This window comes from Aulonocara stuartgranti (assembly GCF_965226115.1).
Source record: "Aulonocara stuartgranti genome assembly, chromosome: 17".
Classification (NCBI taxonomy): Eukaryota; Metazoa; Chordata; class Actinopteri; order Cichliformes; family Cichlidae; genus Aulonocara; species Aulonocara stuartgranti.
Genome location: NC_138953.1, coordinates 36,519,936 through 36,537,631, shown reverse-complemented (window position 1 = coordinate 36,537,631; position 17,696 = coordinate 36,519,936). Strand labels below are relative to the sequence as shown.

Sequence of the window (17,696 nt, the reverse complement as noted above, 5' to 3'; positions counted from 1 at the left end):
TGCAAGAGTAAAGCTGGACAGGGCCATAGATGGGCATCAACCCAGCAGCAGCACCAGTATCTGTTCCTCTGTGTGAGGAGGAACAGGAGGAGTACTGCCAGAGCTCTACAGAATGGCCTCCAGCAAGCTAATCATGTGATAGAATCAGACTGCAAGAGGGTGTTATAAAGTCCTGGTGTTTTTAATTTGACCTGCGCTCACAGCACCATGCAGCTCACGCATTTGCTCGTTGGCTTTTGGGTTTGTTTTTTTTGTTTTCTTTTTTTTAAGCTTCAGGACCGTGAGGACTTCATGCCACCTCTTGGAGTCCGATTCTGTTAGTTTGATCAGAAACATGCACAGGAAGCCTGCTGCAGGTCATTCTGCAGAGCTTTGGTACAGAAAAGCAGATGTGCTGCTAAACTTATGTAATGCCCGCCTCCTGGTTTCTCCCCCTTTTTCCCGTTGGCACTCGTGGATTTGATGTGTCGTCCTTGAGGAGCTGGACTAGCTCTATAACCTGAGTGGGCTGCAGGTGCAATATCTGCTACCAGCAGTGATGAGGACTCCATCAAAAAGTAGAAGTGGCGTAAAATCAATCAAGAGGCGTGATGGCCCGTTTATGCTCGCCAGTTTTTTCCCACATGACAAAAGTGGAGTCTTTTTGCGCCACCACAGGTTTAAGAAACAATTGTGTAACTCTTTCAGTTTTAATGACACATCAACACAGAAGCTCAAAGATTCACAGATTATATATGAGGAGATGTTGAAACAGTATAGGAAGATCAGACTTTCTGGAAAAAATTTTAGACTTCTGCTCCTGTACTGTACCAGCGCTGATGTGGAGGCTTTTCCTGATCATTCAGGAGAGTACTGCAGCGTATATTCACACCCTCAGTGCTGGTATAAATGCTACCAAGCCGTGATGACCTTGCTGTTTGGTTGCAAATTGTGTGGTGAGCGTAAATGGGTGATAAGGAGCGAGCCGGTGTGGCCACCTCCTGCAGAATGACTCCTTTTTGTGGTGTTGCCTCTTCAGTGCACCTGCAGCTGCTTTCATTTGCACCGACGCAGCTGAAATGGTAATGGAGTCACAATGGTTTATGCTTGCTAACTGGAGAGATCAGTAACCCTGAAGTTTATCTGACTTTGTCTTGTGACAACCAACGCTGGTGTAAGTAAAACTGTAAAACTGCAGTGGACACGAATGTTTTTGGTAAACGCGTGTTGTAGGTAATTTATGGATGCTGACTTGAATGATGGCCTCACTCTTTGCTTTGCACGTCACTCCTGAGCCTGCTGTGAAGAAAGCGCACATGATGCAACCTCAAAAGTTGGGGAGCTGTTTGAAGTTCGGCCACTTGTCTCTAAAGCTGCGGGATACTGTAGTTCACACAGATTTATAAAACCTCATCCGCTGAGTTTAATGTGACTCTTTCTCTCTGTCCTTTTATGTTATCACTTTTTTCCCCTCTTTTTTTTTTTCCTTCCCTCCATCCTCCTTCCCCTCTTCCCTACTACTCTCTCCAGGTCCAGCCGGTGGTTTCTCGTGGAAGCCTCGCCAACGTCCCGTGTGGGGGGAGCAGAGAGGAGGACAGCGGTCGCTCTCACAGCACCAAGAAGGGAGCTTTCCACGAGATTTTCAACTTGCCAGAGTCAGAGCGCCCTCTGCCGGGTAAGAGCAAGTACTACAGTTTTTTATTTATTTAATTTTTTCCTTTGGCACCCATTTTTATTTCTGTACATCCAACTTAGAAATGTCCTAAAGCTGGAATCATGTGTTTTCTGTGAATAACGCTCCTTCATCATCTTGTATGCTGTTTGTTCAGTCTGTGAAAATGGCTGGAGGTGTTGCCTGATAAACCGAGACAGGAAGATGCCCACAGACTACATCAGGAACGGGATGCTTTACGTCACGGAGAAGTAAGTGGAACATCTTTGTCTCAGGGGAGAGCTCTATCGCATCAAATCTCTGAGCGGAGGAGAGAAGCAGCACTTCCATTTACAGGTGGAGCAGACGAGAGGAACGGAGATTCATTAGTCCAGAGGAGACGTAGTTTTAAGTTGCGCTGAGCCTCATCTCTCCTCCTCTCTGTGTAGCTCTGTGCAGGGTAGCCTTCCTCCTGAGAACACTCGACTCAAGACTTTATTACACGTCTGTTCAGTTTGGATGGTTTTTTGGTGTCTCTGTTTCCCTCCTTTCACAAAGCTCTCTGTCTCTCTCAGTTACCTGTGCTTTGAGAGCTCCAGCTCCAGATCGAGCTCCTCAAAGAAGCATAAAGTCATCAAGTTGGTGGACATCACTGACATACAAAAGGTAATGACTCAGTAATACGCATAAGGAATGTCTCGAGGCCAGCAGCCTCTCTAAAACTGGATAATTACTTACTTTAAATATTAATAATGAAACGAATGTAATTCTATTCTGGTGTGTGTGTTTAAAGCAGATATTTCTGGTTTTCTCCTCCACAGTACAAAGTGTTGTCAGTCCTACCAGGAAGTGGGATGGGCATTTCAATAGCCACTCCTTCCACTCAGAAGGTACAGACTTTGTATATTTATTATTATGTTTGCAGTCGTGATTTCATTTGCTTCAGCTGAAGCTCAGTCCAACATCTTAATAATTATCTGCTATAGATGTTGTGTTTTTGTCCTTTCAGTCAGTTTCAGACAAGTCGGCAGTAATTCTCCAGTATTGCATGTGACAAATCGAAATTCACAAATGTGAGCTGCTGTGGGTTTCTGTGGGCGTTTCATTAAGATTTGATTTACGAGCCGATTAGTTGGCCATCAAGGATGTTACCGGGTAGCTAGGTGACAGAGCTGTAGCATCAATAATTTTCCTACTGAGGAAGTAGAGAAAGAGGTTGGTGAGATTATTGGGAACAGTCATGTCTATAACTTCTGTTCCCTTTCAGTCGATTCACTCGGTACAGCACACGTAGTATTAGATATCACTGCTCCACAGTACTGAGTGAACCGACTGAAAGGGAAGAGCAAAGATTGTAGGTACTGTACAGTGTTTACCACCACATGAACATAGGTATACGCCGATCAGGCATAACATTATCAACACTTATTATCTCTGCATTGTGGCGCCTGTTAGTGGATGCTAATTATTAGTGAGAAAGTGTCCTCAAAGTTGATGTTAAAAAAAATGGGTCACATTGTGATGGCTAGACGACTGGGTCGGAACATTTCCAGAACTGCAGTTCTTGTGGGCTGGTCCAAAGAAGGAATGGTGGTGAACCAGCAACGAGGTCATGGATGCACGTGAGGAGTGAAGACTGGCCCGCGTCGTCCGATCCAACAGACGAGCTTATGTAACTCAAGCTGCACAAAACGTTCTGGTTCTGATAGAAAGGGCTCAGAATACAGAACATTGCAGTTTGCTGCAAATCGGGCTGAATAGCTGCAGACCAGCCAGGTGTCCGTGCTGACCTCTGTCCACCACTGAAAGCGCTACCACTGGCATCAGAACAAGACCACGGAGCAATGGAAGAAGGTGACCTGGTCTGATGAATGTTACATCACATGGATGACCTGGCACCAGGATGCACAATGGGGCAAAAGCAAGCCTACAGAAGCAGTGTGATGTTTTGGGCAACCAGCATATCCAGGTCATCCAACAGTCTAAAGCAGGGGTGCCCAATCCCGGTCCTCGAGAGCTACCGTCCTGCAGCTTTTAGATGCATCCTTGTTCTCACACACCCGAATCAAATGAATGGCTTGTTATCAGGCCTTTGCCAAACATGATGGCATGCTGAAGAGGTAATCAAACCATTTGATTCAGCTGTGTTGGAGTAGGGATGCATCTAAAAGCTGCAGGATAGTAGCTCTCGAGGACTGGGATTGGACAGCCCTGGTTTAAAGCATTGTTGCAGACCATGTATGCTGTTATGAAAACGGTGCTCCCTGATGGCTGTGGTCTCTTTCAGCGGGATAATGCTCCCGCAGCAAAGCAAAAACGGTTCAGGGATGGTTTGGGGAGCACAAGAACATGTTTAACACTCAGATTTCCTCAGATCTCAATCCCGTCGAGCATCTGCGGGATATGCTGGACGCGCTGGAGGCCCCACCTCACAACATACAGGACTTCAGGGGTCTAGTGGAGTCCATGCCTCGTTGAGTCAGGGTTGTTTTGTCAGCAAAAGGTTTTACTAACACAATATTATTCAGCTGGTCATAATGTTATCTCTAACCAGTTTGTATTTATATCATCTAAAGGTTGGACTTTGGCGCCCCCAAGTGGAAACTCGCTGTAATTTTTTATGTGCAACTGTTCATTTGTTTATGGTGTAAAATTTCCCTTTATTGGTTGGGATGACAGCGGTTATTACTGTTGTTGTTATTATAATTTTTGTTATTATCAGCTTCTGTTTGAGACTCTTGTTGCTGTCTGTACTCATGATGTGCTAAATTTTTCCAGATAAATTGCTACACTCATTTCCTTTTAAGCCAACTTCCCCCTGATTGGTTGGTTGGCTCTCACATAGAGATAATTTGAACATGTGGGTGGGGCTTCTGTGCTTACAGAGTGTAGGGGGGGGGGGGGTCTCTCGATGATATCATATAGAGCCAAGAGTAGAAAGAAACCCTCCTAAACAGAATGTGTACAGAAGTTTGAACCCTGAGGTTTTGCTCGCAGGGATTACTTGCACATATGCCGGCCCAAGGCGGGGGCCACGCCAATAAGCTAAACTCAATTTTCTTCTATTAATTTTATTACTTTATAAACATATCGGTGCTTTGCCCTTGGGAAAATTAACTGCCCACCACTGCACTGACCTCAGTGTTTAAAACCATGCCTGTGTTTGGTATCAGTAGCCCAGTAGCCATCATCATAACTTAATAATCCCACTTTAATCTTAATAATCTTTTATAATAACTCTATTATCGGGGAAAATATACTCTGATACCATCACAGGGCATGCAACAGTGTGACTGCTGCGTGCTGCTGAGAATGATGCTTTCCTCCATGTTCCAGCTTTACTGAAGAGGTTTTTTATTCCAGTTTAGTTATGTTTGTTGTTGTTTTTTGCCTAGTGCTGCTTTAACTTGGCAGCAGATTCTATTTTATTTATTTATTTTTACCACAGTAGAAGCACACTAACAGCCAAGGATCTCTGTCTCCTCCAGCCATTGGTGTTTGGTGCCATGATCCACAGGGACGAGGCTTTCGAGGCCATCTTCACCCAGTACATGAAGATCGTGACCAGCAAACCGCCGGCCAGCGCCGAGCTCTAAAGAGCCTTCAGCACTCCTCCGCCGGGGCTGAAGTCTGATGCAGAGAACCTCCCGAGTCTCAGCCGAACTGGATGACATTCTCTAACGCCGCACTCTTCGACCGTGTGTGAGCTGCCTCCTCCTCTTCCTCATCATCATAGTCGATGATCTCGGCCCAGTTGGTGGATTTTTCTGCTTAGGCCACGTTAGAGGGAATATGTGGGTGTAGCTGGTGTTTAGTCACATGACGCTTTTCCTGTGGGTGATTATGGACAAAATTTGCTAAGAGAGGAGGATGATCAGTGTGGTTTTATCAATCATCAGGAGGCTGGTGAGGGAGGCTGGCCTCCTCTCCCACCTGCTGACCACTTGACTTAGCTGGCTGTGTGTGTGTGTGTGTGTTAATTCGCATCTTAAGTGACTCTGATGTTCTCTACTGTGGTAGGAAGACTTCATACAGCTCTCATCAACCTGGATGTATTTAAAAACAAACAGTTCAAACTGCCACATGTGTAAAAACGAGCTTTTCCAAATCACTGCAAAAACAAATATTCAGACAGGCTGAGCGGTGCTTCGCCTCATCCATGGCTGTATTTTAATTTAATTTTTTTTAAATAAAGTGTATTATTAGCTGTGATGACTGCTGACACGGGAGCCTTCCTTAGTTTACACCACCGCTGGCTTGGTCTCTCTTGTCTTGACGAAGCAAAAACGTCCACTGCTGCGTTCGGCATCCGTGTTTGTGAAACAGTGCAGTGACGTTTTCATGTTAAATGCCTTTATTTTGAAAAATGTCTTTTGGTCTTTGTAACAGATCCTTTTTTTTATTTTCTCGACAAGAGCACAACACCGCCTGCTGTTTAAACTCTCGACACATGGAGACCATTTATTTGTCCCGTCTCTGCTGTTCTCCCTGCACTTTATTAAAAACTGGAAATGCTGACGTGTGTGTGGGGCAGCGCACGGATGTTATATGTTGGTCAGTGTTAGAAACCACTGCAGTCTCATTATTACAGCCTTCCTCTCCTCGACTCGAGGCCATGTTCAGCTGGTCTCTCAGCAGAAAGAACAGTCTGAGCGCTTTGTATTAACGGCAGATTGATGTCTGCACGCTGCACCAGACAACCATCAAACTGGCTGTGAAAGCAGGAGTAGAAGATACTCTAACTGGCACATTTCTCCACACAAAGGCCCGTAAAGGCCTTTCAGCTCACTGTATCCTAAACCTTCTGATTGGGTGACTCTACTTGTATAAGTGCTCAGCTCTTTGAGTTCAGGCTGTATAGACATGCCTGTTTCTCTTCTTTCTGCAAACACCACAGTGAGTGCTCTTTCATGTGTTCCTCTTCATCTAAATGTGAGCTGATGTTTGTTTTTTGTTTTGTTTTTTTTAAAAGTGTGTACATGGATAAAGGTCTTGCTTTATTTCCAGACGCTGTTCCCGGGAGCGAAGCGGGTCTTTGCCCCTCTGCGTTTATATGTAGAAGTGTATAATGCCAAACTACATCAGACACTTTAAGGTGTTTTGTGAGGCGGAGATAAAGGGCTGGAGGTCAGTTTCTCTTTAGCTCTTTGTATTTGAGATGACGGAGTAGGTGCTCCACACTCCTAGCTAAAATCTTACAAAAACACTGTTGAAAGGGAGACCTTGACATTTTTCCCCGATATGTCACCGATCCTCAAGTAAAACCAGACTGCCCTTCAGGAACTGCCGTCAAGACTTGAAATGTCAAGGCTTCTCTTAAAGTCGATACGAGTCCTCTCGTCATCGCCGTTGTTTAGAGTCAGGCGGACTGGAGATGAAGTTGCCAGAGGTGCGATGGACCAGTTCAAACAGCTGCGTTTGATGATTATCTTAGTTAAAGCTAATGAAGGATGGATATTTTTCTTTGACATTTTCTTTTGTATGATTATTGTTTTGTTTTTGGTTTTTCGAGCCTGTTGCTAACAGGCTGCCTTTCCCAGACATGGATTTCTATTTTTATTGAGGAATAAATTCGATCCATGACCGGGGTGGGGAATACCTGTCGGATATCTGAGCAGGTGGAATCAGTAGTTAATGCTGTCTCACTGTGTGACTGGCTGGCTTGTTGTAGTCTTAAAGCTGTTACCTGAAGCCTTTTTTCTAATCTGTTAACTGTGGCAGGCAGCTCTCAGCGGGGACTGCGAGACCCCGACGGGGCTGCACTCAGATAAAGCACAGAATGTATCACGTTCTAAATGTCTAACATTATTATTTTCTTTTGCCAAATATTTGATTTTGCAGTCTGCAATATTCTGCCTACGCTCATGTTTACAGAAGGTTGTACAAAATGTATTTCTTTTTTTCTCCTTTTTTTAAACAACCCCAGTTTGAATTCCTTTACCTCGGGAGTTATGAAAACTGGACTGCTCTTGTTCTGGAATTGATGTTTCATCAGCTCGGCACCACTCTCATGACTATCTCTGCTCAGCAACAGGATCAAACTCCAACCTTAGCAACACAAGCAGCTTTTTAACCCTCATACAGCATGTAAGCGTCCATATCCAGCATTGCAGTGATTGGTTTTTAGTGTAGTGGAAGCTGCCAGATTCCCACAGGAGGGCTTGAGCCTATCCCAGCTTTGGTGATGAACTGTCACATACCCATAACACCTTAATCTGTTCATTCAGCTGGTCCATAAAGTGAATAAGATACACAGATCGCTGAGGATGGAGGTGCCGTCAGAAACGACTGTGTTGCCTTCTCGAGGTCCTCTTCGTTCACGCTGGTGTCATCACTGTTGTATTAGCTATGTAGTTCCTCTAAGTGTGTAAATGTTGAAAGTTTTCCCATCTGCCTGATCCACGCTGTGTAGCTGTACTGGGGCTGCTCCGCGGCCTCGATCTGATGAATTAAAAAATAAATTAAACGGCACAATTAAAAAGAAACAAAACACACATCCTAAGGATTAAGTTGTACTTTGTGGACTGAGACAAAACCCATGATATTGATTGGTTAAGTGCAAATTAAAGCCCAAATGCAAAACACTGCAATCATTACGAGTTAGTAATTTGTCATCTGTGACGTGACGGGCTATAATGGCTTCCTTTTTCCTCTTTTTCTTTTCTTTTTTTCCCCCCACAGCCATTTGTATACAAATGATTGAATTGTACAGTGAAAAATACCACTGAGTTTTGAAAAAGATGTGTGTATTGTAAAGGATAATGTGATGTACTTTTTTTTTTTTTTTTTTTTAAATTAAAAGAATTTAAGGTATTTTTAAGCCTTCTGTCATCTTTTCAACTGCAGTACCTCTCTACAGCCACACGGGGTCACTGTTGGACTTTGTGTCAACACTTGAAGCCTGAGAGAAGTGGGTTGTTTTTGTCCTTTTTCCTCATTCAGCCTCCCCACAGGGGGGTCAGAGGTCAGGCTAAGCTGCCTGGTGCATCTTGCTTGAGGATGTTTCTGTACTTTAGGAATACGAAAGTAGAGAGTTTAACATGCTACACATGCCTGACCAATTTCACTCTATTTTTATGGTGATTGGATGACCAAGGGATCTATAAAGAGGTGGAGGATGGCTTGTGAGCACTTTTTCTTGCTCTTGTGACACCAGCAACAATAAATCTAAGACCATCTCCTTATGCAAGCAAGTTTTTCCCCTCTCTCATTTAGCCAAACTCAATGAATCATGGTTTGGGCCACAGCTAAGTGTCTCATGGGTAGATATGAGCAAATATAACACCACAACACACTTTTGTTCGCTAGCAGCAGAACTAAAATAGCCTTGAGGACCGACATATTCACCCATCATGCCTCCTTAATGACAACACCCTATATAAAAATGTTTCCTCCATATACATCTATCAGTGTAGCATTACAGAGTTCCACATTCACTGCAGTTTGGCATAAATGGCACCTTTTTGACAGAATACTTTCCTTTTAGAGAGTGCTACGCAGAAGTGCTTTGCGTCTGCATTTATTTGAGTCGCCAGCAGAGGGCGACTCCTGCGGACAACTAGACTGCAACTTAAGAAAACGCCAGCAACAAGAAAAACACTGCAAAAGCACACAAAACGCAACGGAAATAGGAAAAAAAAAAACAAAACAGATTTCCAAAAGCACAAGGGAAGTGTTTCTGGGGAGACAATAACCCGACGGACCAGTTGCAGGAACCAAAATATGCTACGAACTCCGCTGGGAGACACTTAAAAGAAGTGGAGGATCTATCGGTTTTGTGAGGAAAGAAAAGATGAGAGGTAAGTGTGTTAGCCTAACTAACAGCCTAAAAATCCGTCATCATGATTAAACACACCCACCATGTTTTGGGTTCCTGCAACTGGTCCGTCAGGTTATTGCCTCCCCAGAAACACTTCCCTTGTGCTTTTGGAAATCTGTTTTTTTCCTATTTCCGTTGTCGTTTTTCCAATTTCTGTTTTGTTTTTTTCCCCATTTCCGTTGTGTTTTGTGTGCTTTTGCAGCATTTTTCTTATTGCTGGTGTTTTCTTAATTTGCAGTCCGTTTGGCCTCAAAGGGGCCACCATAAGATTAGCTAAAAACTCGATGTATGTCGGCATGGTGCCGAGTAGGTCCTTAAAAAAAACTGAAAAAAGGAGTGTCAGATCTACAGCAGGTGGACATCATCTTAAAGTTATATCTCTAGGAAAATGCGGAAACAAACATTTTAAAGGAAGGGAAACGAGTAAGCCAAATTACTCAGAAACTGGACACTGGAAAATCTGTGGCTAAAGGTCCACATTTGAAGATTGTAGTTCACATAGGTGCCAATATGTATGGAGGAACTCAGAAGAGATACAACAGTGTTTCTGATTGGAATCACTTTTTGGCATGAGAATGATCCAAACTCACTGCTAATGCAGTGTACCTGGATAGAAAACACACAGTGGAACACTATCAGTCATGGACTGGCCTCCCCAGAGCCCAGACCTCAACATAATTGAAGCTACGTGAACGAAACAAAAGGCAGAAACATCCAAAGAAGAGCTTTGAATGTCCTTCAAGAAGCCCGGAGAACTAAGCTCATTAGAACTGAACATCATTTTCACTTTGTATACTTTATTTCCATGTGTGTTATTTTCCTAGCGAGAGTTTTGCACAGTACTGTACATCAGCTAGTTTTCATTTCAGTCCACACCTGACAGCTAAATGAAAGCTCTGCAACAGAAATCAAGTTATTATTAATCCTCAAAGAAACAAAAATCAATTTTTGCTCAAGTACAAGAAAAGCAACATTTCATCCTTAACAGATTTCCTGCCGAGGACTTGTCAAAGCTCAAACACACACTGATCCTGAACCCAAAGCGATTTATTTATTTATTTATTTTTTTAAATCGGCTTTCAAAACAGCACCTTATTCAATGATCTTTCACTTTCTCCTTTGCTGGCAAACTATTTCAAGACGGTGCCAGAGAAGCAGTGTCATGAACTTAACACAGTTTAAAGGCTGTTTGAAGCGACACTCGGTAAATGACACCTCAGAGTCATTCAGGGGCTTCTGTCTACCCCGCTGCTTTGCTTGATGGATTTAGTGTATTTTTGGTCTTCCCAAAAGAGACATCATCAAACGTGACACCATTTGCCATTTGTGCACAAATGACAGAAGTGTCTGACAGCTTGGTGCAGGACACTAACCATGTCCTTTATCCTTTTAGCTGTGACACAAATATTCAAGTGCAAGTGCAAACTACTCTCAACCTTGCCAGCTTGTGCATGTTTAAAGCTGCACCACGTTTTGTGGTTTGACCAGAAACTTTGTTAACATTTACTCTCCAGGGTGAAACAAGCTTTTAAAAAGTAAGCAAGGAGTTAGCCCGCAAAATAAAATTCTTAGATGACTACAAATGCTCACAAATCAAAGTTAAGTCAACCTGAGAGTGCTGTGTGATTGCACACCAGTAGTATCTGTTGAAAATCAGAGTTAATGGAAACAATATGGTGCAGGGGATTTGCCAAATAATAATAGTTGGAGGTATTACACAGTGTTCCCTTATCATAATTTAGAGTTGAGTCTTATGTAGTTATTAGGGGTGCAACGATCCACAAAATTCACGGTTCGGTTCGATACTTTTTCGATACAAAAAAATGTTCATCCCTTTTTAATTTGTCATTTATTAAAATTATAAATATATATTTTAACTCAAAAGTATGGTTTTTAAATGTAATGTTGCTGAAACAACAAAATAAAAAAATTAATCTATCTGATTGAGAAATCACTCATCTTTGGAAAAGAGTTTATTACAGAGAAATGGCTCTTTCCAAAATAAAAGCTATACTATATGCTTCTTCTGGGCTATATTCTCAGCAGCATATTAAACATATCAGGTCCCCATAAGGAGAATCATGTGCTAACAGCTGTCTAAATGACTCGGGTAAAATTTGTAGCATGCATGCTTGTTGTTTTTGTCTGCTTCCACTTGTCTTTGCACTAGGATGATGTCGGTGTAAATGTGCAGTCATATTTGTTGTGTTCCCACTAGTGCTGTCAGCGTTAATCTCGTTAAAATGACATTAACGCCATAACGCGGCAAATCTCCGTTAACGAGTTACCGCGTGGGGCTGGACGGCCAACATATTAACGAGCTAACAGCGCTAACGCACTAGTTCCCACCAATTGAGCATTGCATGGCACATCCGACATACTGTTTTACTTTTGTCCATGACGCGCTTACCTTCAGGGTCATGCTTCACATGAAAACCAAAATAGTTCCAAAGGCCAGATCTGAATGAGGGTGGGGGAGGTTCAATTTCGAGCTTAGCTTCTGTCTTGCTAGCTTGCGCTGCACTCAGTGGATCTGCACTCGACAGTGCAGCCTAGGCGGAGTAGTCGAACGCAGATTCACTGAGCGCTCAACACAGACAGCATCGTCAGAAGAAAAGTTGATAAAATAAATAAAATTTTTTGTATTGTTCGCTACATATGCTACCGAACCGAAAGCACTGTATCGAACGGTTCAATACCGATACGGGTATTGTTGCACCCCTAGTAGTTATATTGTAAGCTTAAGACCCTATAATCAAACAACCACCTATGAGGAAGCACTTGGCAAAAGTGAGAAGGAAAAACTCCATTTGAATAGGAAGAAACATCCAGTAGAACCATGTGGAAGTCACTGCTTTTAAATGTCCTAGGAACAAAAGTAAACCAGCAGTCTGAGAGGGTCTATTGGGATGAGGTCTATGAGGTCTTTAAGATAAGATGAGGTCTGATAATTTAAGACCTTATGTCTGTGGAGAAGGACCTTAAATGTGATAATTAATGTGGATAATTATACCATAACTCTTGGACACTACTTGGGTCACTGTTAAATCAATATAGGAACATTAATTGAAAAAAAAAACCCAAAAAGAATAAATGAATAAATGGTTTGTGGCTGTTTATGTTGCTAAACTTTACTGTCCTCATTTTACCTTGATTTTCATGAGCATTGTGGGACGCTGTGAGTGGACTGTATGATGCTTTGTGAATTTATAATCATTATAAGTTCAACTCCTGATATAGTCCCCGGTATCAGGGGAGCCACTGCAGACATAGCTGGATGTAACTACCCACAGTAACAGAAACCTCTCTGCATTTCAAAGCCCCACTAAAAGAAAAGAAAAACACAGAAGGTACTTTCACCTTACTTATGTGGAATTATATAGCAATATATAGCTTTTTAGCATGATACTGTTTAAACATTATACTTTTAAGCAGGCTCCTGTGTGACCTTAGGGGTAAGAATAGTTGAAGTAACATCACAGGAAAAAGATGCATAGACGAGATACTAAGAAATAGCACAGACGTTGCAGTAGATAACAGGGGGGCAAAAGGGCAGCGTTAAGAACAGTCTAACACATTGGATAAGTATAGACTAGAAAAGCAGAACTAAGGAGGAGAGCGTAAACCCCCGGTGCTTAAAGATTGCACACTCATGACACTTGACATGACCCCTCACACACACCCACCTACAGTGAGACACACACACACACACATATATTACAGATAGAGACAAGTTGTTTTGATCGAAACCGTGTATGATGTATAGGCGAACGTGATAACAGAATAGCAGGAAAGGTGGGAGGTGAATAAGGAACTTTGGAATAATATAAATGTAACATTTCTAAGGACTGCCCTTCGAATCTGCAAGAGGCTTCATGCTGAGCTGATTCCCTCCTGCACAGGGGTTGAAATAAAGAAGTTGATTGAATTGAAGAAGTCTGTCTCGAGTTGTTCGTTTTGGTTTTTCACCAGGTCAGAAAAAAAGGATCGGGAGCGGCATCAGCACGCCGACACTTATTTACATGGAGTCACCTTAGCGCAGGGGTGGGCAATCTCAGTCCACGAGGGCCGGTGTCCCTGCAGGTTTTAGATCTCACCTTGGGTCAACACACCTGAATCACATGATTAGTTCATTACCAGGCCTCTGGAGAACTTCAGGACATGTTGAGGAGCTAATTTAGCCATTTAAATCTGCTGTGTTGGTTCGAGGACGCATCTAAAACCTGCAGGGACACCGGCCCTCGTGGACTGAGATTGCCCACCCCTGCCTTAGCAGGTAGCTCCGTATGTTTTCTTCTGCTGTTTTAACATTTTTAAACACTCCATGCCCTTTCTGATGCAGCCCTAATGGGATTTGGCTCCTCCTGGGATCTAACTAGGAATCTTACATTTGTTAGGAAAATGCATGAACCACTACACAATGTAGGCATGTTTTGAAACTCTACTATTAACCTTTTGTCTTTTGGAGCCACACGTTAACATGTTTACACAGCAGTGCAACATGCCGAGCTAATGCTAATAACCAAGCTAATATAGCTAAAGCTAGCAAGATTGTTTCGCTAGATCCATCCATACACTGCAAAGGTGTGTCCATACAGGAAGTGATTTGCTCATCACGTTTCTTGCTGATGGTTGGTAATTAACCACCCTGTCATGTGTCAATCAACAGCATCCTTTACCCTCATTGGTAGTCTCTCATCTCAAATTTGAGAAAGGTTTAACTCAGGAGCTGATCCTTGCTAGGTAACAGATTTATAAAATACTAGATATTCATTCACAACAATCACAAACTTCTTTAGTGGTCTGTATCACACATCAAGCCATATCATTGTCAGATATTTACACTAAAGGCTCCACAAGGCACCAACGACACAAGGTAGTGGGCGTGTATGAGGCCTCCGTTCCCACTTTGGTGTCCAGTGAAAGTAAGGGACCAGTAAACATATTTCCACCCTGCATAAGCCAAAAAAAAGTGTTTCCAGACATCTATCAAATTTCCTGCTTTTGTTTGACCTGCATGTGGCTACGCTTGTTATATATATGAGGCTTAAATGGAATTTCACTCACTGATGTTTTGAGGTATAAACCAATATAAGCAAGATACTGTTTTAGGACCCAGGTTTGGGACTGACTATAGCTCAGGAGGTAAAGCGGGTCGCCTACCAGTCAGACGGGTTGGTGGTTCGCTCTCTGGATTCTCCTGTATAGTTGAGTAACCTCAGGTAAGATACTAAACCCCAAGTTGCCTGTGTCGCATCCATCACTGAGTCTGTGTGTGAATGTTAGACAGGGCATAAACACTTGCTATTTTTTGGTACCACATAAAAGGTTGTGGCATTATCATTATCCTGTGTGAAATTGTGGTAGGAAGCAAATTACTTACTATATTTTTAGGAAACCAGAAAAAGCAACTTCCAAATACAGATTTAAGAGAATCTCCTCTTTTATAATCAGCCTGTATAGTAAACCCACACTCGTGTTTTTGGTCACGTCCAGACCTCCTCTCTGGGACTGTGGTGCTGTTAGAGTTGTAGTTCTGCTTTTTAGGGCAGGATAAACTTAAACTTTTGTATTTTCTCTAAAAAAAAAAAAGTTAACAATGTGGAGTTTGGTGACTTCACTTAATTCCCAGCTTAGCTGCACTGAACCTGAACAGAGCTCTAATCAGCCATAAGACTGAAAACATCTGTGTGCTGTAGCTGTGCTTCTGAGTGTGAAACATGGTGAGGTTAGGGAGATACAGACGTTTCTTTAGCTCAAAAGAAGAAGACAAAAAGAGTGTTAATTATGCGCAATTTCCACTTGAGAAACTGCAGGAATTAAAGCATCAGTTTAAAGTGAGAAAAACACTGGGTTTGTGACATTCTGACGGCACATATATACATTTAGGTTTTTGCAGTGTTCCTGCGTGCATTTAGTGGACAGTCACCAGCAGGGGTAGGTTGAGGTGACCTCTCTGTCGCTGTGTGTGGTAACTTGTGTGTGCTGGAGTGGAGAGGACAGGCATTTGGCCGCCTGGCCATCAGTCATTAGTTAAATGTTGAAATGATACTTCCCCTAAAGGATAGCAGCCCATTCTGGCTATAACTCTCCCCTCTAGCAGCTGTCAGCACCCGGCATAATGACTCCCACACACACGCATACACACAAAGTACACACACTTACCATGATGCATCTGGTTGCCTTACCAAAGGACTCATCATGGATGTTAGTGGAAATTATTGGAAAACACACAACTGAGAATCTCATCTACTACAACTAAATGATTTCCATGGAAGGAGAAACAAAACAAAACAAAAATATACTTTGCTTTGGTCTGTTGAATGCACCGCACAAATATAAGATAAGATAAGATAAGATAACCTTTATTAGTCCCACACGTGGGAAATTTGTTTTGTCACAGCAGGAAGTGGACAGTGCAAAAGTTATGAGGCAAAAATTAGAATACAATAAGAATAAATACAGTACACAACTGTACAGAATAGAATAAAATAAAATACTATATACAGTAGAATAAAATAAATATACAATAAGATAAAAATAGAATACAAATACAAAAACTATATACAACTGAGTAAAAATACAACGATGACAGAAAGGATTATTGCACTTAGTATTATTGCATATGTATGGATGTGTGTGCTTGATCAGTTAAAGTCTTTATTATGGAGTCTGACAGCAGTGGGGAAGAAAGACCTGCGAAATCTCTCCGTCCCACACCGTGGGTGCCGCAGTCTCCCACTGAAGAAGCTGCTCAGTGCTGTCACAGTCTGCTGCATGGGGTGGGAGATGTTGTCCATCAGGGATGACAGCTTAGCCGCCGTTCTCCTGTCACTCACCACCTCCACTGGGTCCAGAGGGCATCCTAGAACAGAGCTGGCCCTTCGGATCACCCTGTTCAGTCTCTTCCTGTCCCCAGCAGAGATGCTGCCGCCCCAGCAGACCACGCCATAAAAGATAGCAGAAGCCACAACAGAGTCATAGAAGGTCTTCAGGAGTGGGCCCTCCACTCCAAACGACCTGAGTCTCCGCAGCAGGTACAGCCTGCTCTGCCCTTTCCTGTAGAGGGCGTCTGAGTTATGAGTCCAGTCCAGTCTATTGTTCAGATGAAGAAAAAAAAAAAAAATGCAGCAATCCAAGTTGCCCACTTCCTCCTCTTAGCGTACTGTTCAGGCTCGGAACAGCAACACGTGCTCGCTCCTTTGTCTTTATGGATGATAGGTCTATTTATGCAGATCCGGTGTCAGCTTTACCCTCCCAGTGAACCTTTTGCTTATTACATGATGAAGACTACAAAGCCGCGTCAAGAGGCGCACCCATGCTGAGAGGAAGCAGCTATTTCTGTCTGCAGGGCCGCATTGTCTGCTAATTCCCAAAGCATGTCACACACTGTTTTACAGCACCCAGATGAGCTTTTTCAAAACTGGAGGGGGCCTTTCACAGATTGCGAGAGACAGATCCTTTGAAACCATTGGACTAGCTTTAGCGTAAGGGTTTCAACTTTCATTTTAAAAATATTGAGGTCTAGGGGTGAGTAAATGAGAAATGATTTGGCATTAAAACTTAAAACGCCAAAAAATATAATTGTATATATTTTGGGAGAATATTAAAGTTACAGAGTGTAACACTCTCACCATTAGATATCAGTAGACTTCTTACCCCTCACAATTCAAGTGTATCATCCTAGATTTGGTGGCTACTGTAGAACAAACAACTGTTCATCTGTAGTCTGGTCACTGTTTACCTCAGCTGCCAATATGTGTCCAATTCTGTTTATGCTGGAGGAGGCTGTAAAACTTTGTGAAAGGATTGTGACGAGTTGATGAGTCACTAAAGCTCACTTCTGAGCAATACTGAGTTGGGCTTTTGAGTATATCCTGATGTTTTCTGTCAGTAGGTGGGGCTGTTAGCCTCTGTTAGCTGCTTTTAGTTGCTGTTAGCTAGCAGAGGGACCCTTACTGGATACAAATGCCCTGATCGGGAGTCAAACCCCGACCTGAAGTTTAGCAGTAGAAACCTGAGAAAGAAGAGGAGGAAGAAGAACCATCATGAAAGGACAGGCCCCTGGACAGTATAGAGGAAGTGGCTGGTCCTATCAGTGGCTGGACAAAGCTAGACTGAAAAACAGCACAGAGGCACTAATCATGGCAGCACAGGAACAAGCTCTGAGCACAAGATCCATAGAGGCTGGGGTCTATCACACCAGGCAAGACCCCAGGTGCAGGCTGTGAAAAGAAGCCCCTGAGA

At 42.9% G+C, this 17,696-nt stretch overlaps 1 protein-coding gene and 1 long non-coding RNA gene across 11 annotated transcripts in view; one reads left to right on the top strand and one right to left on the bottom strand.

Annotated features, from left to right (window-relative positions):
- The window catches only part of gramd4a (GRAM domain containing 4a), a 471,921-nt gene that overhangs the window by 44,569 nt on the left and 409,656 nt on the right, over positions 1–17,696 (top strand). For 9 of the 10 annotated variants that reach the window (XM_082510795.1, XM_082510798.1, XM_082510796.1 and 6 more), the window contains 5 exons: positions 1,510–1,654; positions 1,809–1,902; positions 2,206–2,296; positions 2,452–2,520; positions 5,119–6,618. In XM_082510795.1, coding sequence (XP_082366921.1) covers positions 1,510–1,654; positions 1,809–1,902; positions 2,206–2,296; positions 2,452–2,520; positions 5,119–5,226 — 507 coding nt within the window. In that variant the 3' untranslated portion in view covers positions 5,227–6,618. Of the gene's footprint in view, positions 1–1,509; positions 1,655–1,808; positions 1,903–2,205; positions 2,297–2,451; positions 2,521–5,118; positions 6,619–17,696 lie in introns of those variants that run through there. The other variant, XR_014272293.1, reaches the window with a different exon arrangement.
- LOC309692389 overlaps positions 6,744–17,696 on the bottom strand; it is a 38,838-nt gene continuing 27,885 nt past the window's right edge. The window contains exon 4 of the long non-coding RNA XR_014272297.1: positions 6,744–8,071. This is a non-coding gene — a long non-coding RNA (uncharacterized lncRNA). The remainder of the gene's footprint in view (positions 8,072–17,696) is intronic.